Here is a 23,873-nt window from a genome sequence, read left to right as displayed (position 1 = left end):
TGTTTTTTTTCAAAAACTGGTTCAGAGGTCTTTTCGCAAGAAGCTCGCGACTTAGAGCTTCCCGCGAAATGTGCTTAAGGGAAATTTCAAAGTCACATTTTCATATAGAAGGTCTCGCTACTACCTTGCGAGTATTGCGCGACTAAACTCTTCTCACGAAATGTTTTTAGGCAAAAACTGGAAATTTTTCAAGTTCATACAAAGGCTATCACGACTGTCTCACGACTGGTTCGTGACTAAAAGCTTCTCACGAAAGCTTCAGTATGTCTTGTGACTAATATCACAACTTTCTAACCCGCGAAAAACGCGTGTTTTCAATTTTATAAGGCAGATGTGACAAGTTTTCAAAACATTTTCATTTCCCTCACTAAGCCTCTCTCGAACCCCCCTTCAACCCAAAATCATTTTTCACTCAAACCCCATTGTTTTCAAGCAAAAATCTCTCCAAGATCACTTCAAGGTATGTTTTCCTAAACATTGTCTTCATTTTTGTCTTAGATTATGCAGATTTTAGCTTAGGGTTTTGAAAATTTGGGATTTTCGAAAACTGGGTTGGGGTTCTTAATTTTGTGAAAATTTTTCAAAATCTTTGATTGGCCTGTGTCCCATTTGATGTTTGTGTATCTGTGTTGGCCCCATGTGGCAGTTTGAGCATGTATTGAGGCAAATTTCATTATGTTCATGCATTTTTCATCATCTGTGTACATTGTTGCATGTTAGGTGTTTGGCAGAATGTCCTAGTGACATTCTTGTGTTGAATTGGACTCAAGTGAGTTCCAATGTTTGGATTTTGTCTTGACTGATCATGTTTATCATGTTTTTGGTCAGTGTTTGTGTGTTTTTCACACTTTGTCCATTTTGTGCTTCAATGCCATGCCATGCACACTCTAGGCACATCTCATGCATCTCATGCTGCATACACACATGTATCAGCACATACACACACATGCACAGACATTAAAATTCATGCATTGTGTTTATGATTGCATGTTTTAACTATTTTAGCATGTTGTTTGAGCTGTTTTTGCTCTGTTTTAGGTTGTTTTACCTTTGTTTTGAACTAACTTGAATCTAATCAAGTTTTGTGTTTTGTGTTTGTGTTTTTGCACTTCTTTCTTTTCTATTTTGTCCTCTCATATGTAGATGTCTTTGTTTAAAAGCTCAGCTGTGAAAGGAGGTTGCAACAAAGGGAAAGAGCTGGTGATTGATGTTGATGACCCTTTACTGAGGTCAAAGAGGACTCGTTCTTCAACAGGAGTGTATGACCTTGACTTGTTCAGATCCTATGCTGCATTCCAGACCTACATAAGCCACTTTCGGGATGCTCCATTGTTGGTTGAAAGGGCCGTTGATCAACCCTCTCTCCTAGACATGAATATTCCAATATGGTTTGCCACCAAATATTGGAATTTTCTTTTCTCAAATCTTGAGGATGCATACGAAAACTTAGTGAAAGAATTCTATGCAAATGCCATTGTTGAAGGAGAGGAAATCAAGTGTTGGGCGAGAGGAAAGCGGTTCTCAGTTACACCCGTCTACTTGGCCGATATTCTACACATCAACAGGCCAATATTACCTATCCCACCGGTATATAATGAACTGAATCTAGATGAGGAGGTTCTTCGGGAAGCTTTAGAGTTAATTTGGAATTCTCCTCCAATGGGAAGTCAATAAGTGTGGCATCTCTTTCTCCTGAATTAAGGCTGCTCATGATGATCATGTTTAGCAAGCTCTACCCTTTGTCCAGTACTAGTTACATGAATCTTGGTCGAGCATTATTCTTGCATGATCTGATCACTGACGTAGAGATTGATGTGTGCTCTCATATTTTCCACATTGTGGCTAAAACGGTTGACTGGACTGCTTCAAGGAATTGTATTCATTTCTGTCACCTTATCTCAAGGATTTTAAAGCTCAAAGGTGTGCGTCCTTCGGAAGATGAGCACCCATATCTAAGACCAAGTCCAATTAATATCCGCACTCTCCATGCAAGCATGAGTCACACTAAGAAGAATACCAAGCAAGAAAGTCATGCTACTCAGGGAAGCTTAAGTTCTACATCCCATGTTTATGATGAATAGCTAGATAACATTATGGCTACTCTCCAAGAGATTAATACCAAGATATTCAGATTAGCTACCATCATGCACTCCTAACACATTCGTTTCGACACCAAGTTCACATCTCTTTAGACTCAACTGGACCAAATTCAAAGGAAGCTAGAGGAACATGAAGACTAGCTATTCCATGACAAAAAGGGGGAGATGGTGTTGTTGTTAGGGGGAGTGTAGTGATAGGGGGAATGCAGTGAAAGGGGGAGGAGAAGATAGTAACTACTGTTTGGTTTATTGTGTTTTCTACTTTCATTTAAAGCTTTAGTACTCTGTCTTTTAATTTCAGTTTATTCAATATGTTTTGTTTGCCTTATTGCTTTGTAGCATCTTTTTTGTACTTTTAAGATATTGCCAATATGTCTTGAGTATCTTACACTTGTGCCCTAGTAGGATCTTGTTCCTAGATTCATATACTACATGTATTTTGCATTGGTCGTGTGTTGGACATACAAGTGATCATAAGTGATTGCTCTTTATTTGCATGTCCGGATGAACACTTACTTGCTAAATGTTCATTGTAGTTATTCTTTAATGACTGAACTTGTTTGATCAAGTTTTTGTTTACATGATATCTAATGTTTACAAACTTATCGCATTATGCTTGCTCGTGTACATACCTTGTATTCAACTTATCATAAGCTTAATAAAAGTTTTGTTTGTGTGCGAGTGTTTCAGGGAAACATGCAAGTGCTTCACAGTTTCTAGATTAGGTGTGAGTGAGTTTTGCCACTGTTCCCAAACTCACGTTTAAGTCTAGAGTCTATTTTAAGGGTTTTGTTATGGAATAGCCAAAGGGGGAGATTGTAAAATTGTGATTTACAAATATGTATTTTGTTGGCTTTTATTCCGGGCCAAATTTGATTGTAATTATATTCAATCTTTTGTACACTGTATTTATTGTGGGATTTGATTGTAAGAGTTGTGTGTTAGAGAGAGAGTGTGAAGACTCAAGCAATTGAAACCAGAAGAGTTCTCGCGGGTAGCTCGCGACTAAGCATCCCACGAAGTGAAGCATGTGCTTTGCACATGACTGGAATGCGAAGAGTTAGTACAGATGAAGACAGCTGTGTTTCACGAGTATCTCGCGGGTAAGGTCTTCCTGCGAGACACCCGCGAAACATTCTGTTCTGCCAAACTGTACTATCTAATACACACTATCTGTACCCACGCTATATATACCCACATTACCCACAAATGATAAGGAGTGTTTCTGAGAAAAAACCCTAGTCTCAAACCTTGAGAGTTAGAGATTATCATACCCATATATCTCTACACATGCTTGTGGATTTCGTCAACTCCTACCTCTCCCTTTCCATACCATTAAGAGGTTGATAGCCTAAACACTTACTACACCCTTTCAGAGTGTCAAGTGATAGTTTGGTACTGCTGGGAAGTATTGGAAAAAGCCAAGGATGGCAGATGCAACATGGAGCTTGTTGCGGAATTCGGAGAGCTAGACAAGACACGGTTCCGAGAAGTTTTGTTGGAGTAGGAGCTTGGAGGGCTTAGGTACATCGGGTAGATTAGGCTTGAAGGGTCTATCTTTAACCCATGTATCTCAACTGATTGTCTAGTGGATCAATTACCACTTGGAGGACAGTGGAGAGGTTTTTCGCTGAGTTCTTCGATAACACATCGGTGTGTTATCTTGTGTTTGCATCTCTCTTCTCTACTCTTTTACATTCCATTTTATTGCTGTGTTGTCTTGATTATGGGTTAGAGTAGCTTGTTTGTTTATCCGCTCGTATTCACACTATTCCCACTTAGAATTAAGTTAGTTTAAAATCTATCGAGCTGTAACTTTAATTTGGGGGTTTAAACAACTTTTGTGTTTTTAACACATTTTCGAGCTTTCAACCTTAAAATCACCCGGTGGGATTTTTGCCGTGTAGGTTTTCCCCATTCGTAAACAAATCACCGAGTCAACTTTATTTTCCGCTGTATATTAACTTAGTTGATGATTTGTTTGTGCTGCCATGCGTATTGCATGTTAATTAACTTAATTAATTCACTTGGCTAATTAATTGGTTAATTTATCACAAGGGATTAATACATTCTTAGCCTATCACAAACCCGCATAGGTGTCAACCCTCCTTTCATAGAATCCTTAGAAGCAGTGTGGATTACGAACAGGAACACACCTTTCAAAATTAATGCGACACTGTAACTCTCTTAAGATGGAGACTTGATCCTAATAGACGCTGATGGCACTTATGTTTGGTCTACAAATACAACCGGTATGTCTGTTTCAGGTTTAAACTTAACTGAGGGAAACCTCATACTCTTTAGCGAAAACAATGCTGTGGTCTGGTAGTCTTTTGATCATACAACAGATTCTTTACTTCCTGGGTAGAGGATGGTGTCTGGCCAGAAACTAATAGCAACTGAATCAGCATCGAATTTGATTGAGGGTTTGTTATCTCTTGCTTATAAAAATGAAGGTTTGGTTGCCTATGTTGATTCCAATCCCCCCCAAATCTATTATCAATCTCTGAGTATTGTAAACAGTGCTATATATATGAATGGAAGTTTTGCAGAGTTTAATTTTGCTCCTGTATCTTCAGCTCAATTCATAAGGTTTGAGACTGATGGGCATTTGAGGGTTTATGAGTGGGGAGGGTCAAGTTGGAAACAAGTTTCTGATCTACTTCTTTATTTAGGAGCAAGTGACTATCCATTTTTCTGTGGAAATTATGGTATATGTTCAAATGGGTAGTGCAATTGTCCTGGAGTAGATGATACAACAAATTTGTTCAGACAAGTCAATGGTAGGCAACCCAATCTTGGGTGTACAGCGATAACACCCATTTCTTGCAATTCTTCTGAGTCTCAGAGCTTTCTTGAGATCAAGGACCTCTATTACTTTGCTTACAGATTCAGCATTGACCTTAACAATACAGATATGGAGACTTGCAAATAGGCCTGTGTGAAGAACTGTTCATGCAAACTCGCTCTATTTCGATATAAATCGAATGCATCAAGTGGTGATTGCGTTTTATTGTCTAATGTGTTTTCGATCATCAACAATGAACAAATGTATTATTACTATAACACTTTTGCATTATTTATAGTGCAGGACACTACAAAGTATTCCTCAACCATTTCTCCCAAAAATAGAACAAATCAAGTTGCAATCATAGTGGGATCAACTCTAGGAGCTGTCTTTGGTGTCTGACTGACAGTTGGCATCTTCTTCTTTCTTCGATTTACAAAGGATTACAAAGAAATTGAGGAAGATTACCTTGACCAATTACCGAGGTTGCCTACTAGATACTCTTATGAGAACTTGAAAAGTGCAACCGATAATTTTAGCAGCAAGCTAGGGGAAATAGGATTTGGTGCAGTCTTTCAAGGGACCCTAGATTAATTGATTTTGGTCAAGAGAAGAAGTCATTTTTTGCAGAAGTTGAGTCCATAGGCAACATTCATCATGTCCATTTGGTAAGATTAATTGATTCTGTGCTGAAACATCGCACAGGCTATTAGTTTAAGAGTACATGTGCAATGGATCCCTAGATAAATGGATCTTCCACAGAGACCAAAAGCCTCCTCTTGATTGGCAAACCAGAAGGAACATTTTCCTCAACGTAGCCAAGGCACTAGCCTATCTTCATGAAGAATGCAGGCAGAAAATAATTCAATTAGATATCAAGCCCCAAAACATCCTTTTAGATGAAAATTTCAAATGCAAAATTTTCAGATTTTGGGCTGTCAAAGTTAATTGAGAGGGACCAAAGCCAAGTTGTAACAACCATGCGAGAAACACCAGGCTATATGGCTCCTGAGTGATTGAATTCAAGAATCACTGAAAAGGTAGATGTGTATAGCTTTGGTGTTGTGGTCATGGAAGTATGCTGTGGGCGGAAAAACATGGACTTGTCTCAGCTAGAGGAGGATATGCACTTATTAAGCCTTTTCAAGAGAAAAGCTGAGGAAGGACAACTTTTGGATATGGTTGATAAGTCTAGTGAGGATATGCAGTTATATGGAGCAAAGATAGTGAATATGTTAAGGGTCGCTGCCTGGTGTAATTCTAAACAATGTTACATCACTCAATATTTTTTAATTAGATGCGAATATTAACAAATTCACCGTTAGATTACATTATCTTTGTATATTATTTATGCTTGCAAAATTTCGAGGTAATCAAAGATTAATAGTCATGTCATCAATCAATTGTTAAAATTCAAATTTTTGTAGTTTAAAATAATGTATAAAAGATGAGTTTATAAATCAAATGGTAAATAGTATCCGATTGATATGAAAATTAGTATGCATGTTAAGAACATATAGAACATGTAATTCAACTGTTAGATTTTCAAAATATTAATTCAATAACAAATTATTAGATGGTGTAACATTACTTAGAGTTATACTAAGTGTAACTTGAACCCAACTATATATATATATACACACACACATGACTTGAGGCATGTGTACTTCATTGTTAGCACTTAATTGTTCTTAAACTTACCTCCTCCATCCTAAAGAAAATGCCGAAGCTATCTTCTGTTGCTACAGCCTTCTTTCTTATCTTTGCCTTGGCCATTTTCAGTGAAGTCTATGTGAGCCTCTCTCTCTCTCTCTCTCTCTCTCTCTCTCTCTCACACTAATATCATCACTTGAAAATGTACAAATTTTAAAAAATCTTACCAGTTTCAATTAATATGTAATCTTCCTGTGCATTTGTTCTCTTGTTTGGCAGCCCCTAAAAGCGCTCTTCTGTAATTGTGATTCCCTTGTGAAAGTCGTTTCTAAACTCCACAACGGACGTTTAAATAGAAGCAATTTCCTCATAAGTCACAAGTTATTTTATTGTTTGACTAATGTTGAATAATTGCATGTCCATGAAAATTTCTTCTCTTAAAAAAGAAAAAAAAAAAAATTGCTTTGTGATATACTCTTTTTATGTTTTTTGGAATCTTTGTTATGTACATTGTTTTCGTATTTAACATGATTGGGATTTTCCTCAAAAAAAAAAAAAAAATAAAAAAAAAAAGATGATTGGGATTCATATCTACTTTTTTCATGAATAGTTTAAGAAAGGAGACCATCATCAATTTGTTTTAAAAATAATCCCTTTCCAATAAAATTTCAAATGCTAAAATTTCTCATTTTCCCTTTTGAAGGCCTGGAAACATCTAAGTTCCCCGTCCCCAACACCCCCCCCCCCCCCACACCCTCTTATTTTGAGGAATTTATTTTTAGTTATTTTTTTTAAAATGTTATATTCACAACATTTTCATAACAAATTCTAAACTAGCAGTTAGTTATAATTGGGGTAAAAAAGTAATTTTAGTGTTAGATTCAAATTTGAACCAATAACCACTAACTATCAATGATTTGTTATAAAAATGTTGTGAACGTAACATCTCATTTTTTTTTTCTTTCTTATTTTTAGTAAAACAAAAAAGACACCCGTAATTTGGTTCTTCATTTAATATATGTGTAATTAACATGAAACAATGTTAGTTCTTAACCTCATATATTGCACTGTTTGAATATGTACAGGCTGGTGGCGAAGGATCACTTACACCACAAGTCATATATAAGATCATTTTTTTCTTAACCTATTACTAATTCTTCTTCTTCTTGATCTCATCCCAACTTGGAACTTAAACAATATTAATGTTGGAAAATGTGTGCATGGTTTTCAATTTTTTTTCTCATAGGGTGTGCACCGGCCTTTGACGTTCGGTGCTCTGCAACTTCACATAAGAAGCCTTGTTTATTCTACTGCAACTATTGTTGTGCGAAATGTTTATGCGTCCCCTCCGGCACGTACGGGCACAAGGAGGAATGTGCATGCTACAACAATTGGAAAACTAAGGAAGGCGGACCCAAGTGCCCATGATGAGCTATACAAACCATGAGGAACAGAAAAAAGTCATTAATTGTTTTACAATTCAATTTTTATGCTAAATTGATATAAGAAAAGTGTAATTGAAGCGATTGATGGGTAGTTGGCAATCACAGTTTCTAGCCGTAACCTGCTCTTCCAAATTACCAACGCAATGATTTATTTAAATAAGATTAAGATTTAGTAAATTATCCTTTCAAAAAAAAAAAAAAGATTCAGTAAATTATGGTTTTTTTTATACCTTTTTCTATTTTTAATTATATGGATTATTAGAGAGAGAGAGAGAGAGAGAGAGAGAGAGAGTTGTGTTAAAAAGTAGCAGGTTCTATTTTTTATTTATTTTGAGAAAAAGTAGCAGGTTTTATTTAGCTCAACTTGTAAACTTTTTTCTTCTAAAAAATAATTTGGTAAAGTTTATTGTTATAAAAGAAGAGACTTAAGGTTTGATCACCGTCTATATCAAGACCAATTGGTGTCTTAGTCTAATTATAAAAATAAATATAATTTGACATTATAATTAAGGATAAAATAGAAATTTTCATTTTTTTTAAATAATAATAAATAAGATTTAATAAATTAATAATAATATTTAACAATTAAAACAAAAAAAAAAAGTGGAACATCTTCCCCCCTTAAAGGTAATTGTGCTTCAAATGAATCATCTTGTTAGCCATATCTCCGCCAAAGGTAATACTTTTAAATGAGTCTTTTTATATTTAAATATCACTTACATAATAATTATATATTTTATATATGTCATAATTTTATTTAATTAAAATATATTATTCTTACTTTTTAATAAGGCTGATTCATTTAATGGTAATTGAGTTGGATTGCCATTAATCCATAATTGTTTTTGGAAAATACTATAATTACTAAAATAATTTACTGCAAAAAAATTTACTAATGAATGTGAATCATGTGAAAATGAATGTTATTTTTTTTGAGAATCGAAAATGAATGTTATTGGAGGCACTTCAACAATATTATAATTGGATTTTCTCAAAAAAAAAAAACAATATTATAATTGGATTATAAAAAAACAAAATTATAATTGAATATGTCTTACTTTTTTGTGATGGATGACACGTCAATTTGTAAGAACTATGTAATAAAATTTGTAGTATTTTTGGTCAGGGGCAGCTCCATGTGTAAGTCAATGTGGTCACAGGACCACCCTTACTCAAAAAAAAAAGTATATACACACACACACACACACTTGCAATAAAAAATTATTGTAAACTAACCTATTTTGACCACTCTGACTTGATAATCACAAGAATTTTAAGTTAAGCAAAAATAAAAGTAATGTTATATTCACAATATTTTAATATTAATTTCACAACATATCCTACTTAATAAGCTGTTACTAATTCTAATTAGGCCCCAATATTGATATTAATTTTTTAACCAACCAATAATAGATTGTCGGATAAGATTTGTTGGGAAAATATCATAAACATAGCTTTACTCCAAAAAATAATTCTAACCCCTCAAATATAATCCTTAACCCCTTAAACCCCCAAAAAAAAAAAAATGCTTAAATAACAACAATAAAAATTAGCCCAAAAAACAACAAAAATAACCCAAAAAAAAAACATATATGACTAGACGAAATAACAACAAGTGAACAAATTATTCAACAAAAAAACTATTCAAAAGCAAAATATATAAAAAAAATCTCTGATCATTCAAATTTGTAACTCGTTCATAAAAATAATATCTAATTTCATTTTTCCTAATAAAAGTACTAAGAGAAATATTGTCATTATGAGTTCTCCCCAGTAGTTATGCTCTCTTTGGCTTTAGAGTCACAATAATTTTGCTCTCCTTAACAACTCGGCTCACAGTTGGAACAAATATCATCTCTCTCTCTCTCACATTTTTCTCTTCTCTATTATCATTTCAACTCTCTCACTTTATTACTCTCATCTCAACATTTTCAATTCAAACTTTATCTCTTATCAGTCTATTTTTTTCCCATTTTTTCACTTTGTTAGCGGAAAAAGAAAAAGAAATATTTCATGCATTTGCAAGTTTTTTTTTTTTTTTTTTTTGTGACATTGATATATTTATTTTATTTCTTTATTAAATTTTGTATAATTTGATTTTCTCAATAACCATCTTAAAAAATATTCCTAGAGCTACCTCTATTTAGGTATCAATCAATTTTTTGGGCTTTCAGCAAGTGGAGGAAAAAAGATACAACTTACATTTTTAGAAAAATAAAAAATACTACTGCCCCCACATTTAGGGGCCTCTCTCAAGTAAGGGTCCCTAGGCCATGGCCTAAGCGGCCTCGGTTTAGGGCTAACCTTTCTAATATGCAATTTAAGGATTTGTGTGTTTGTAAATCTAAAAAATCGAAATTGAAAGGTAGAAAAAATAAAAATTAAAACAAAAAAGGGAATGTGACATAAGATTAGGGCCATTAAATGTAATGTATCGTCAAAAATGTTGTTACTATTCAAATGTCAAATAAGGAATTAGAAATATAAACAAATATGGAAACCCAAAAAAATTATCTAAATAGAAAGTTTGATATGACATAAGCTTAGAAATAAATGCATTGTCTAATTATATGGTGTTGTGAATGGAATATAGTATCAAATGTCAAATGTGATGTTGCTATTATCCAATATAACTATAAAAGGGATAAAAAACAAAAATGGAATAAAAACCAAAATACAATTGGAAATGACATAAGCTTATAGACAAATAAGATGTACTTACTGTCTTATATGATGTTTTGTATCACAAACAAATTAATCTACAACTTTTAGCACAACTCTCCTGTATGACATACTACTTGTCACCAAGGGTGAAGGGAGGGGAGACTTAGGGTCCGTTTGGGAGTTTATAAAGGAATGGAATGGAATGGAATAGAATGGAATGGATTTAGTAGGGAAAGGAATGGAATGGAATGGAATGGAATGTGATTTAAAAATCTTGTTTGGATGTTATAAAATAAAGGAATGGAATGGAATGGAAAGTAAGTAACACCGTTTGGGAGTGACATTGAAAGGAATGGAATGGAATCATTTTATAATAACATTACTATTATACCCCTCATTTTAAAGAACATAAAAAATAATCAATGAGAACTTATAATTGCTTTGAAATGCTTAGTATTTAGTGGATGATGTGAAACTAGTTAGCCACAATTGGGTCTATGTTAGATTATTAAATTACAATATTGTTTTGTCAAGGTGAATAGATTGTATCACGCTAATCAATAATTTAACAGATGAATATAATGGCATGAAAAATTAACAATAGTACAATTTCTTTATTTCAATTTGCAAATTTTTTTTAGGGGCTGCTAGTTTTAGATTGGATCTTTTTTGGCTGGTATGCTTTACAATGGATTTGATAATTTAATACATCTCCATCTCCCAATTTCATTAAGGAAAAAAAAATTATTGTAGCTAAAAAACAAGTTATGTATATTTCTATGTTGTAAAGCAATTCACGCATCACATATTTATTCTCAACAAAATAAATATTGTCTAACAATGCAAATAAATATCTTAAAAAAAAAAAAAAACTCCGGTTATGAGTCATGCCAAAACAAAACAAAATAACATAATCCATTCCAAAACTAAGGTTGGCCAAAAAATCCCACACTTTTTTAATTTTTAGGCCTAGACATCAGTGTCAATAAGACACATTTGCGCTCATGATCTGGGTAACCAAAGAACATCTCTTTATAAGTTGGATTTTCCATCAAAAATATGTAGGCCTCAGGCATAAAAAAATTTATATTAAAAATAATCTACTCTAACTTATTAAAGTTCTAAACTACTATTATTTTAATTAAAATACTTTTCATTTTATTTTCTTCTCATTTTAAATTTTTTTTACTCTTGTTTTTTTCTTAACCACACACATGTCCTTGTACACTAACTTTAACATCTTAATAAGTTGTAAACAAATGCATAAAATATATTATGTATATATTTTGTTTAGATAGAAAGGGAATTGACGTTGATAAATTATAACATAGATTGATGGATAGAAAAGGGAACTATCTTGGTCTGTACAAAAACACTATATATCACTCTCATGAATCACTAGCAAACAGTTCATAAAAATAAAATAAAAAAAAAAAAAAAAGAAAAAGACTAGCAAACAACCGAAAAGAAAAAGAAAAAGATAGACATACTTGGTTTAAGCAATATTTGAAAATTGCAGCAAAAAAAAAAAAAAAAAAAGACCAGCGGCAGTAGCTTCACTTTGTAGAGGACGGACAATATTGTGCAAGAATTATAGCTTTATTTTTCTTACGGCTGAATGAGAAAAAAAAGGTTGATATTAAAGGGGTATTTTAGGGATTTTAACAAAAATTTCATTAAACCTAAATTCATTCCCTCCCATTCCTCCCAATTTTGAAGGGAACAAAAATTTGAGGTTTTGAGGGAAAAGGGAGGAATGAGCATTCCTTCCTAACCATTCCATTCCCTCCCACTTAAACTCCCAAACAAGGGAATGGACATTCCATTCCCTCCGTTAAAACTCCCAAACAAGAGGAGGGAAGAATATTCTAAAAATATTCATTTTATTCCATTCCATTCCATTCCATTCCCTTCTCCCAAACGGAGCCTTAGTGTGTGTTGGGGGGGGAAGCCCCTTGGCTTTTTAAAAAATGCACCACTCCATCTATTTTAATGGTAAAAAATTTAAAACTTTGAATAAATGTTAAGTAATGACCCCCTTCATTTTTTTTTTTTAAGTATAAATACTCTTTAATTTATTGGTGTCTCATTTATTTTCCATTTAACATTGACTTTCTATCATATATATATATATATATATATAAGTAAATGTTTTTGACAAAAGATTTTTTGAATTTAATATAGAGTCGAATGTGATGTTACTATCCAATATATATATATGGAATATAAACAAAAATGGAAACTAAAAAAGATATGTCCAAACAAAGTTGGATATGCCATAAGCTAAGATAAAAATACATACAATGTCTTACTGTCTTATATGGTGTTCTTATTTTTCCCAAATATAAAGTTGCATAGCCTTCTTTGCGAGATATATATATATATACGCGTGACTTGAGGCATGAGTACTTCATTGTTTTTCAATTGTTAGCACTTAGTTGTTCATAAACTTACCCCCTCCATTCCAAAGAAAATGGCGAAGCTTTCATCTGTCGCTATTGCCTTCTTTCTCATCTTTGCCATGGCCTCTTTCATCGAAGTCAATGTGAGCCCTCTCTCTCTCTCTCTCTCATATCATCACATGAAAATGTACAGATAAGAAAAATTATTAAATAAATCTTACCAGTTTCAATATGTTAACTATTTAAATTACTGTTTCAATTTTTTTTAATGTTACACTTTTACTTTTGTATTGAAAAATAAAAATGCTATTAAATATTAAAATTCCTTACTCTTCCTGTGCATTTTTTTACTAGTTTGGCAACCCCTAAAAGCGCTCCTCTGTAATTGTGAATTTGTGATTCACTTGTGAAAGTGGTTTCTGGACTGCACAGAGGACGTTTAAATATAGAAGCAACTTCCTCACAGGCTATTTTGTGGTTTGATTAATTTTGAATAATTTTCCATGAAAATGTTTTCTCAAAAAAATATATTGCTTTGTAAAGTATTTTATTTAAGTATTTAACATGTTTGGGATTCATATGTAGTTTTTCCATGAATTGTTTAAGAAGGAGACCATCATTAACGGCATTAATAATCTTTATTCTAAAATAAAATTTCAAACAAATTAAGATCATGATGCTGAAAGTTCTCATTTTTTCTTTTCAAGGACATGAAACATACATCTAAGTTTTTTATTTTTTGAGGAATTTATTTTCCATTAAATTTGAAATTTCCTTTTAAGGTTTTTTTTTTTTTTTTTTTTTTTTTTTTTTTTTCAAGTATAACAAACATAGTCATAAGGCTAAAATAATTACTTGCGTTTGACGTTTTTCTCAAAAAAAAAAAAAAAAAAAAAAAAAAAAAAAAAACTCTTTCTTCCATTATCTGGTTTCCCTAATGGGAAGAACATGAGTTCATATCATCCTCCTCCCACTTTTTGTAACAATAGATAAATAAATGGACTAAGTTAATGTTTAAAAAAAAAAAAATCTTTCAATATCATATATTTTATGGTATTGAATATAGAAGACACTCAAGATTTGCTTCCTCTTTTCGTATATGTATAATTACCATGAAACAATGTAAGATCTTAACTCCATATATTGCATTCTTTGAATATGTACAGGCTGGTGGGGAGGGATCACTTACTCCAGCTGGTATGTATAAGATCATTTTTTTCGTAACCAATTACTAATTATTATTCTTCTTCTTCTCATCCCAACTTGGAACTTAAAACAATATTAATGTTGTAAAATATGTGCATGGTTTTCAATTTTTTTCTTCATAGGGTGTGCACCGGCCTGCGACTTTCGGTGCTCCAACACTCAATATAAGAAAGCATGCTTAACGTACTGCAACCTATGCTGTGCGAAGTGTTTATGCGTCCCCTCCGGCACGTTCGGGCACAAGGAAGAATGTCCATGCTACAACAACTGGAAAACTAAGGAAGGCGGACCCAAGTGCCCATGATGTGCCAAGCAAACCATGAGGAGTAGGAAAAAAAAAGTCATTGTTTGACAGTTTTTTATGCTAAATTGAAATAAGAAAAGCGTAATTGAAGAGATCGATGCCCAGTTGGCAATCGCAGTTGCCAACTTTCACCTGCTCTTTCAAATTCTTTTAAATAAGATTTAAAAAATTGTGGGTTTTTTTTTTTTTTTTTTTAATCTTTGATTGTTTGGATTACGAGAGATTTATGAACTATTTTTTAAAAAATATTATGAAAAAATGATAAAATAATTAATTTTATTAACAACTTTTTATATTTTCCCTAAAAATAATTTTAAAACTTTCCTAATATGGTTTATTAACAATTATCATCGGGGCATCCGTTAATATGAACATTATGAGAGAGAGAGAGAGAGAGAGAGAGAGAGGGAGAGAGAGAGAGAGAGAGAGAGAGAGAGAGAGAGAGAGCTGGAATGAAAAATATCCATAATCAAAATTGGGAAATTTATTAGATAGTCCAAGAGTATACTTCTTCCCTCTCACATAGAAGTGGGCCCCATGCTAGGTGAGACCCACCCCTATGTGAGAGGGACGGCGTATAATACTTCCAAAATACCCAATAATAATCCTCAAAATTAAGACAAAATGAAAAAGAAACTAATCCAATTCCCTTCCTGTTCAAAATTTGTCTACAAACTTAGTTGTAGTCAATAATCTTACAACTCCCATTAAAAAAATTAACAAGGTTACATATTTTTAAAATTTAATAATTGATTACATTTTCTTTATAGTCTCAAGGCAAAACTACAATGTTAGTCCCTTAAGATTATCCTATATGCGCAATTGGTCCCTCAAGTTTGAAATGAGTACAATTGGTCTTTCAAGTTTTAAAACTGAGTTGTATTAATCATTTAATTAACAGTCATTAGTGGTGTTACTTACGTAGTTAACGGAATAATGATTTTTTTTTCTTAATGACGTTGCACTTTTTTATTAAAAAATTCCGAAAATGTGAAGTTGGATAAGGATGTGAAACTTAGCTTTTATTCTTTCCCATAAACGACATATATGTTTGTGTGAGTGAGGGCTAAGCTAAAGCAAAGCAAAAAGCTTGCAAAGCAAAGCAAAAAGCTTGCAAAACAAAGCAATGGTTCTTTGGTATCAACCTCCTCCTACATTGAATCGTATCTCACCCACTCTCAAACTCAACTCATTACGCTGCACCAACTACAACCTATCTATTCCGAATTCCAGACCCACCCACATACCCAAACTTGAACCCGAACCCATATTCGCCTCCGTCAAAACCTTCGTTCCTGCCACCATGGCCAACCTTGGCCCCGACTTCGACTTCCTCAGCTGCATCGTTGACAGTCTCAGAGACTTCATCTCCCTCTCCATCGACTTATCCGTCCACCCCGACAAGATCTCCATCACGAAAATATCCGGTGACGCCACCGGAAAAATCAGCCGTGATCTTCTCTCCAATTACGCCGGAATCGCCGCGATCGAGGTTATGAAAATGCTTGAAATATGATCAGTGGGACTTTCTCACTCTCTAGAAAAATGCTTGCCTTTAGCCAGGCCCAAAACCAGTGCCTCCACCATCGGCATTAAAAACCAGAAATCCTTGGAGACCAGTGCAGTTGTCGGCAAGCTTTATGATATGTTCCAAGCACAAATCAACAATATCCTTGCCAACTGAGGCGGGTCAACCTGGTAAGAATGCGAAGTTAAGTTAGGATGTCATTTTGTGCCCGATTTGCCGATGCTGGAAATGACGTCGTGGTTTGGGTCCACTTCTTCTTTGCATTCGCTTGCAAATTTGCAGCCAAATAGGGTTCATGTGAAGGATGGTGGCAGTGGGGTTAGAGAGTGGCGGATCAGAAACTTTTCTTTTTGTGGATAAACGACGGATTAGAGATTTGGTATTAAGGAAATTGTTTTGTTTTAGATGCTGTAATTAAAATGGCACCCAAAAAAAAAAATTTGAAAAACATTGACAAGTGTGAAATGCTTACTAGAATAATGGCCACGGGCAAAGTTGTTGGCAACCTCTCATGTGTAAATTTATTTTATAATTTTTTAATAAAAAAAATGTCACGTCATAAAAAAAATGACAAATCATTGTTTCGTTAGCCACGTAAGCAACGCTACTAACGGCAGTTAATAAAATGACTAATACAACTCAGTTTTAAAACTTGAAGGACCAATTATACTCACTTCAAGTTTAAAAGACCAATTGCGCACATAGGGTAAACTTGAAGGACCAGCGTTGTAGTTTCGCCTAATCTTAACATTCATGTCAAAATTTTATGCCAATCAAATGCTATGTATTATTTGATCCATAAATATATTTTTTTATGTATAATTTTAAACTACAAAAACTTAAAATATAAACATTTGATTGACGAAATGGTTATTAATCTTTGATCTTCTAAAAATTTTACAAGTATGGAGTATATAAGAAGAAAATATAATATAATTGTAAATTTGGCAAAATTTATATCTAATAAAAAAATATTGAGTAGAATTGTAGCAATTGGCCGAACTTTGCCCATCCCTTATCACATCATACAAAGTAACATAAAAGCTCATGCTGAGCAAGTAGAAGGCCATATAAACTATGTACTCTACTCCCTTCATTTCCATGGTCTCTCTTTCATGGACTCCCCTACACTCTTCTCTCTCCCTCACTGGTTCTCAAGTAGGTGTTGAATCCAATGAATTGTAGAACCCAATTATACCGTTTCACTTTTTGCTATTCTTACTAAACGCATTGAAATGGTGTGAATATTAGCTCAACAGAAATGGAAAACAACAAAACACTATTCATTTGGTTCCTCGCACTTTTTTTTTATAAGAATTTTTTTTTTTTTTTTTTGAGAAACCAGACCTGAGGGCCAACTTTATTGAAAAAAAAAAAAAAAAAACTTACACCGCATCACGCGCAACAAGTGGAGCTATATCATCAGGAATGGATTCAATCCAAACCTATAGCTCAACATCAAACTTATAACATTTTCTAGCAAGAAAATGGCCAACTAAGTTGCCTGATCATTTTACATGAGAATAATTGCATACATGAAAATCTGTAGCAAGCACCAAAACATCACTCAGCACCTGACCATATTCTGGGTGATTCGAATCTTTAGAAAAAATCGCTTTCACTATAACTTCTGCATCTCCCTCAAAGACACTGAGTTCATTAGCAAAAATCATAACTCTTCTACAAGCCAAAGCCTCAACCATTGCTGCTACGTTTGGGAGGGAAATTTATTCTGAAAGAGCACCAATCACATAGCCTGAGGAGTCGAGGACAACAACACCCAAGCCTGCACATCCTGAATCATTGAAGGTTGCCCCTTCAAAATTGACCTTATATAGAGGAGAAATGGGTGCATCTGAATCCATCTCACAACCCGGGCTACAAATGCACTAGGTTTATTATGAAAAGCATGGGCTAACTTGAAATCATTAAGCATACATTCTGCCTTCGACCGAATCAAATGGTTCTCAGTATGGAACTCTCCAGCACGTGTCAACATGTGCCTTTCATGCTTATCATATTCACCAATTTCATGTTATTGTTTCTTATGTCATTTGAAATGAATCATTAACAAGCCTTTGACTAATATAGATTGGAAGCAAATATTAAAAAACAGGAGATATTACTTCGGTTACAAACAATGATATCTTCTTTACATGGTAAATGAGTTTCTGTGATGCTTATGTCAACCTAGTAGCCCATCAGTTAATACACCCAACACTACAAGAAAACTGAGCATTTGCGGCGGGCCTATTGCGGCGGGTGCAAAAACCGCCGCTATAGGTCACCTATTGCGGCGCATTTTTGGCCCGCCGCTATACATTAGATCTATTGCGGCGGTCCATATGCCAGCCGCAATAGCTCCAGTATTTTGCGGCGTACTATAGCGGCGGGCCAATGACCCGCCGCAATAGACCTATTTTAGCGGCATTTAGCTTAGATATAGCGGTGGGTCACTTACCCGCCGCAATAGCTCAAGTATTTTGTGGCGTACTATAGTGGCGGGCCAATGACCCGCCGCAATAGACCTGTTTTAGCGGCATTAAGCTTAGATATGGCGGCGGGTAAGTGCCCCGCCGCAATATGTACACCTTTTTGCGGCGGGTTGGACCGCCGCAATAGACATTTAAATTTCCCACTATCTTTTCATCTTTCCATTTAAAGATCAAATAGTAAATTACACCCGATTAGTATGAAAATTGGCATGCATGTTAAAAATATATAGAAAATGTGATCCAACGGTTGGATTTTCAAAATTTGAATTCAACAATAAGATATTGGTTGGTGTAACATTTTTTAAAGTTACATCAAGTGTAACTAGAACCCAACGATATATTTCTTAATTCGATGTGAATTTTGACAAATTTACCGTTAGATTACATTATCTTCATATATTTTTCATGCATACAAAATTCCAAGGTGATCAAAGATTAATAGTCATGTAATCAATCAATTATTTAAATTCAAGTTTTTGTAATTTAAAATAACCCATAAAAGATGAGTTTAAAGATCAAATGGTAAATTACACCCGATTGGCATGAAAATTGGCATGCATATTAAGAAAAAAAAGAAAATGTGATCCAACGGTTAGATTTTCAAAATGCGAATTCAACAATAAGTTATTGGTTGGTATAACATTTTTTAGAGTTACATTAGGTGCAACTTGAACCCAACCTTATATTTCTTAATTTGATGTGAATTTTGACAAATTTACCGTTTGATTACATTATCTTCATATATTTTTCTTGCTTAAAAAATTTCAAGGTGATCAAAGATTAATAGCCATGTCATCAATCAATTGTTTAAATTCAAGTTTTTGTAGTTTAAAATAACGCATAAAAGATGAGTTTAAAGATCAAACCGTAAATTACATCCAATTGGCAAGAAAATTAGCATGCATGTTAAAAACATATAGAAAATGTGATCCAACGGTTGGATTTTCAAAATATGAATTCAACAATAACTTATTGGTTGGTGTGACATTTTTAGAGTTACATCAAGTGTAACTTGAACCCAATCCTATACTTCTTAATTCGATGTGAATTTTGACAAATCTACCGTTAGATTACATTATCTTCATATATTTTTCATGCTTACAAAATTTCAAAGTTATCAAAGATTAAAAGGCATGTCATCAATAAATTATTTAAATTCAAGTTCTTGTAGTTTAAAATAACGCATGGAAAATGAGTTTAAAGATCAAATGGTAAATTACATCCGATTGGTATGAAAATTGGCATGCATGTTAAGCACATATAGAAAATGTGATCCAACGGTTGGATTTTCAAAATATCAATTCAACAATAAGTTATTGGTTGGTATAACATTTTTTAAAGTTACATCAAGTGTAACCTGAACCTAACCCTATATTTCTTAATTCAATGTGAATTTTGACAAATCTATCATTAGATTACATTATCTTGACATATTTTTCATGCTTACAAAATTTCAAGGTGATCAAAGATTAATAGTCATGTCATCAATCAATTGTTTAAATTCAAGTTCTTGTCGTTTAAAATAATGCATAGAAGATGAGTTTAAAGATCAAATGGTAAATTACATCCGATTGGCATGAAAATTGGCATGCATGTTAAGAACATATAGAAAATGTGATCCAACGGTTGGATTCTCAAAATATGAATTCAACAATAAGTTATGGGTTAGTGTAACATTTTTTAGAGTTACATCAAGTGTAACTTGAACCTAACCCCACATTTCTTAATTCGATGTGAATTTTGACAAATTTACCGTTAGATTACATTATCTTAATATATTTTTCATGCTTACAAAATTTCAAAGTGATAAAAAATTAATAGCCATGTCATCAATCAATTGTTTAAATTAAAGTTTTTGTAGTTTAAAATAACGCATAAAAGATGAGTTTAGATATCAAATGGTAAATTACATCCGATTGGCATGAAAATTGGCATGCATGTTAAAAACATATAGGAAATGTGATCCAACGGTTGGATTTTCAAAATATGAATTCAACAACAAGTTATTGGTTGGTGTAACATTTTTTAGAGTCACATCACATGTAACTTGAACCTAACCCGATATTTCTTAATTCGATGTGAATTTTGACAAATCTACCGTTAGATTACATTATCTTGACATATTTTTCATTCTTACAAAATTTCAAGGTGATCAAATAATAATAGTCATGTCATCAATCAATTGTTTAAATTCAAGTTCTTGTAATTTAAAATAACGCAAAGAAGATGAATTTAAAGACCAAATGGTAAATTACATCCGATTGGCATGAAAATTGGCATGCATGTTAAGAACATATAGAAAATGTGATCCAACGGTTGGATTCTCAAAATATGAATTCAACAATAAGTTATTGGTTAGTGTAACATTTTTTAGAGTTACATCAAGTGTAACTTAAACCCAACCCCACATTTCTTAATTCGATGTGAATTTTGACAAATCTACCGATCGATTATATTATCTTCATATATTTTTCATGCTTAAAAAATTTCAAGGTGATCAAAGATTAATAGCCATGTCATTAAACAATTGTTTAAATTCAAGTTTTTGTAATTTAAAATAACGCATAAAAGATGAGTTTAAAGATCAAATGGTAAATTACATCTGATTTGCATGAAAATTGGCATGCATGTTAAAAACATATAAAAACTGTGATCCAACGGTTGGATTTTCAAAATATGAATTCAATAATAAGTTATGAGTTAGTGTAACATTTTTTAGAGTTACATCAAGTGTAACTTGAACCTAACCCCACATTTCTTAATTCGATGTGAATTTTGACAAATTTACCGTTAGATTACATTATCTTAATATATTTTTCCTGCTTACAAAATTTCAAAGTGATAAAAAATTAATAGCTATGTCATCAATCAATTTTTTAAATTAAAGTTTTTGTAGTTTAAAATAACGCATAAAATATGAGTTTAGAGATCAAATGATAAATTACATCCAATTAGCATGAAAATTGGCATGCATGTTAAAAACATATAGAAAATGTGATCCAACGGTTGGATTTTCAAAATATGAATTGAACAATAAGTTATTGGTTGGTGTAACATTTTTTAGAGTTATATCACGTGTAACTTGAACCCAATCCTATATTTCTTAATTCGATGTGAATTTTGGCAAATCTACCATTAGATTACATTATCTTCATATATTTTTCATGCTTAAAAAATTTCAAGGTGATCAAAGATTAATTGTCATGTCATCAATCAATTGTTTAAATTCAAGTTTTTGTAATTTAAAATAACGCATAAAAGATGAGTTTAAAAATTAAATGGTAAATTACGTCCGATTGGCATGAAAATTGGCATGCATGTTAAGAACATATAGAAAATGTGATCCAACGGTTGTATTTTCAAAATATGAATTGAACAATAAGTTATTGGTTGGTGTAACATTTTTTAGAGTTATATCACGTGTAACTTGAACCCAATCCTATATTTCTTAATTTGATATGAATTTTGGCAAATCTACCATTAGATTACATTATCTTCATATATTTTTCATGCTTAAAAAATTTCAAGGTGATCAAAGATTAATTGTCATGTCATCAATCAATTGTTTAAATTCAAGTTTTTGTAATTTAAAATAACGCATAAAAGATGAGTTTAAAGATGAAATGGTAAATTACGTCCGATTGGCATGAAAATTGGCATGCATGTTAAGAACATATAGAAAATGTGATCCAACGGTTGTATTTTCAAAATATGAATTGAACAATAAGTTATTGGTTGGTGTAACATTTTTTAGAGTTATATCACGTGTAACTTGAACCCAATCCTATATTTCTTAATTCGATGTGAATTTTGGCAAATCTACCGTTAGATTACATTATCTTCATATATTTTTCATGCTTAAAAAATTTCAAGGTGATCAAAGATTAATTGTCATGTCATCAATCAATTGTTTAAATTCAAGTTTTTGTAATTTAAAATAACGCATAAAAGATGAGTTTAAAGATGAAATGGTAAATTACGTCCGATTGGCATGAAAATTGGCATGCATGTTAAGAACATATAGAAAATGTGATCCAACGGTTGTATTTTCAAAATATGAATTGAACAATAAGTTATTGGTTGGTGTAACATTTTTTAGAGTTATATCACGTGTAACTTGAACCCAATCCTATATTTCTTAATTCGATGTGAATTTTGGCAAATCTACCGTTAGATTACATTATCTTCATATATTTTTCATGCTTAAAAAATTTCAAGGTGATCAAAGATTAATTGTCATGTCATCAATCAATTGTTTAAATTCAAGTTTTTGTAATTTAAAATAACGCATAAAAGATGAGTTTAAAGATTAAATGGTAAATTACGTCCGATTGGCATGAAAATTGGCATGCATGTTAAGAACATATAGAAAATGTGATCCAACGGTTGGATTTTCAAAATATGAATTCAATAATAAATTATTTGTTAGTGTAACATTTTTTAGAGTTAGATCACATGTAACTTGAACCCAACCCTATATTTTTTAATTCGATGCGAATTTTGACAAATCTACCATTAGATTACATTATCTTCATATATTTTTCAAGCATACAACATTTTTAGGTGATCAAAGATTAATAGTCATGTCATCAATCAATTGTTTAAATTCAAGTTTTTGTAGTTTAAAATAACATATAAAGGATGAGTTTAAAGATTAAATGGTAAATTACATCCGATTGGCATGAAAATTGACATGCACGTTAAAAACATATAGAAAATGTGATCCAACGGTTGTATTTTCAAAATATGAATTCAACAATAAGTTATTGGTTGGTGTAACATTTTTTAGAGTTACATCAAGTGTAACTTGAATCCAACTCTATATTTCTTAATTCGATGTGAATTTTGACAAATCTACCGTTTGATTGTTACCATTGTTGACTAGAATTAACTTTTCATTACACTCTTCAAATCCAACGGTTAGATTTCAAATCTAAGTATAATGCGTGATGGACATGTGCTGTGTACTTATATGGTTATGTTCTCTCAATCTGACCATCGAATTAGTCATATTATTTTTTAAAAAATGTAAACATAGTTAGTCACATATTAAAATTCTTACATAAATTTAATAATAGCTATGATCATTTTTTTTTTTAATTTTTAATAAGAAAGAACGTGTGATAATTTTTGTTATGTGGTATATTTTTTTTTTGAGAAAGTTGTGTGGTGAATTTTATTTAGTATATGTGATTGTTTTTTGTTTTTAAATTTTATTTCATAGCTCATTAATATTAGATTCTTAATATTTTGCACTCATTAACTCACTTAGATATATAGATGAGTTTG

At 32.5% G+C, this 23,873-nt stretch overlaps 2 protein-coding genes and 1 pseudogene across 2 annotated transcripts; all 3 read left to right on the top strand.

The window, feature by feature from the left end:
• Positions 1–4,470: 4,470 nt before the first annotated feature.
• LOC115956903 lies at positions 4,471–6,197 on the top strand (annotated as a pseudogene).
• A 410-nt stretch (positions 6,198–6,607) lies between these two features.
• Positions 6,608–7,968, top strand: LOC115956902 (gibberellin-regulated protein 12-like). Its single transcript, XM_031075169.1, has 3 exons — positions 6,608–6,679; positions 6,820–6,838; positions 7,787–7,968. The coding sequence occupies exons 1-3, from the start codon at positions 6,608–6,610 to the stop codon at positions 7,966–7,968; spliced, it is 273 nt and encodes a 90-aa protein (XP_030931029.1).
• A 7,719-nt stretch (positions 7,969–15,687) lies between these two features.
• LOC115956901 (homoserine kinase-like) lies at positions 15,688–16,077 on the top strand. The gene has a single exon (XM_031075168.1). It carries the CDS (start codon positions 15,688–15,690, stop codon positions 16,075–16,077), a length of 390 nt encoding a protein of 129 aa, XP_030931028.1.
• The last annotated feature ends 7,796 nt before the right edge of the window (positions 16,078–23,873 follow it).

Source organism: Quercus lobata, chromosome 8 (genome assembly GCF_001633185.2).
Source record: "Quercus lobata isolate SW786 chromosome 8, ValleyOak3.0 Primary Assembly, whole genome shotgun sequence".
Lineage (NCBI taxonomy): Eukaryota > Viridiplantae > Streptophyta > Magnoliopsida > Fagales > Fagaceae > Quercus > Quercus lobata.
The sequence above is the reverse complement of the archived record's forward strand: the minus strand, read 5'-3'. Positions and strand labels throughout refer to the sequence as shown.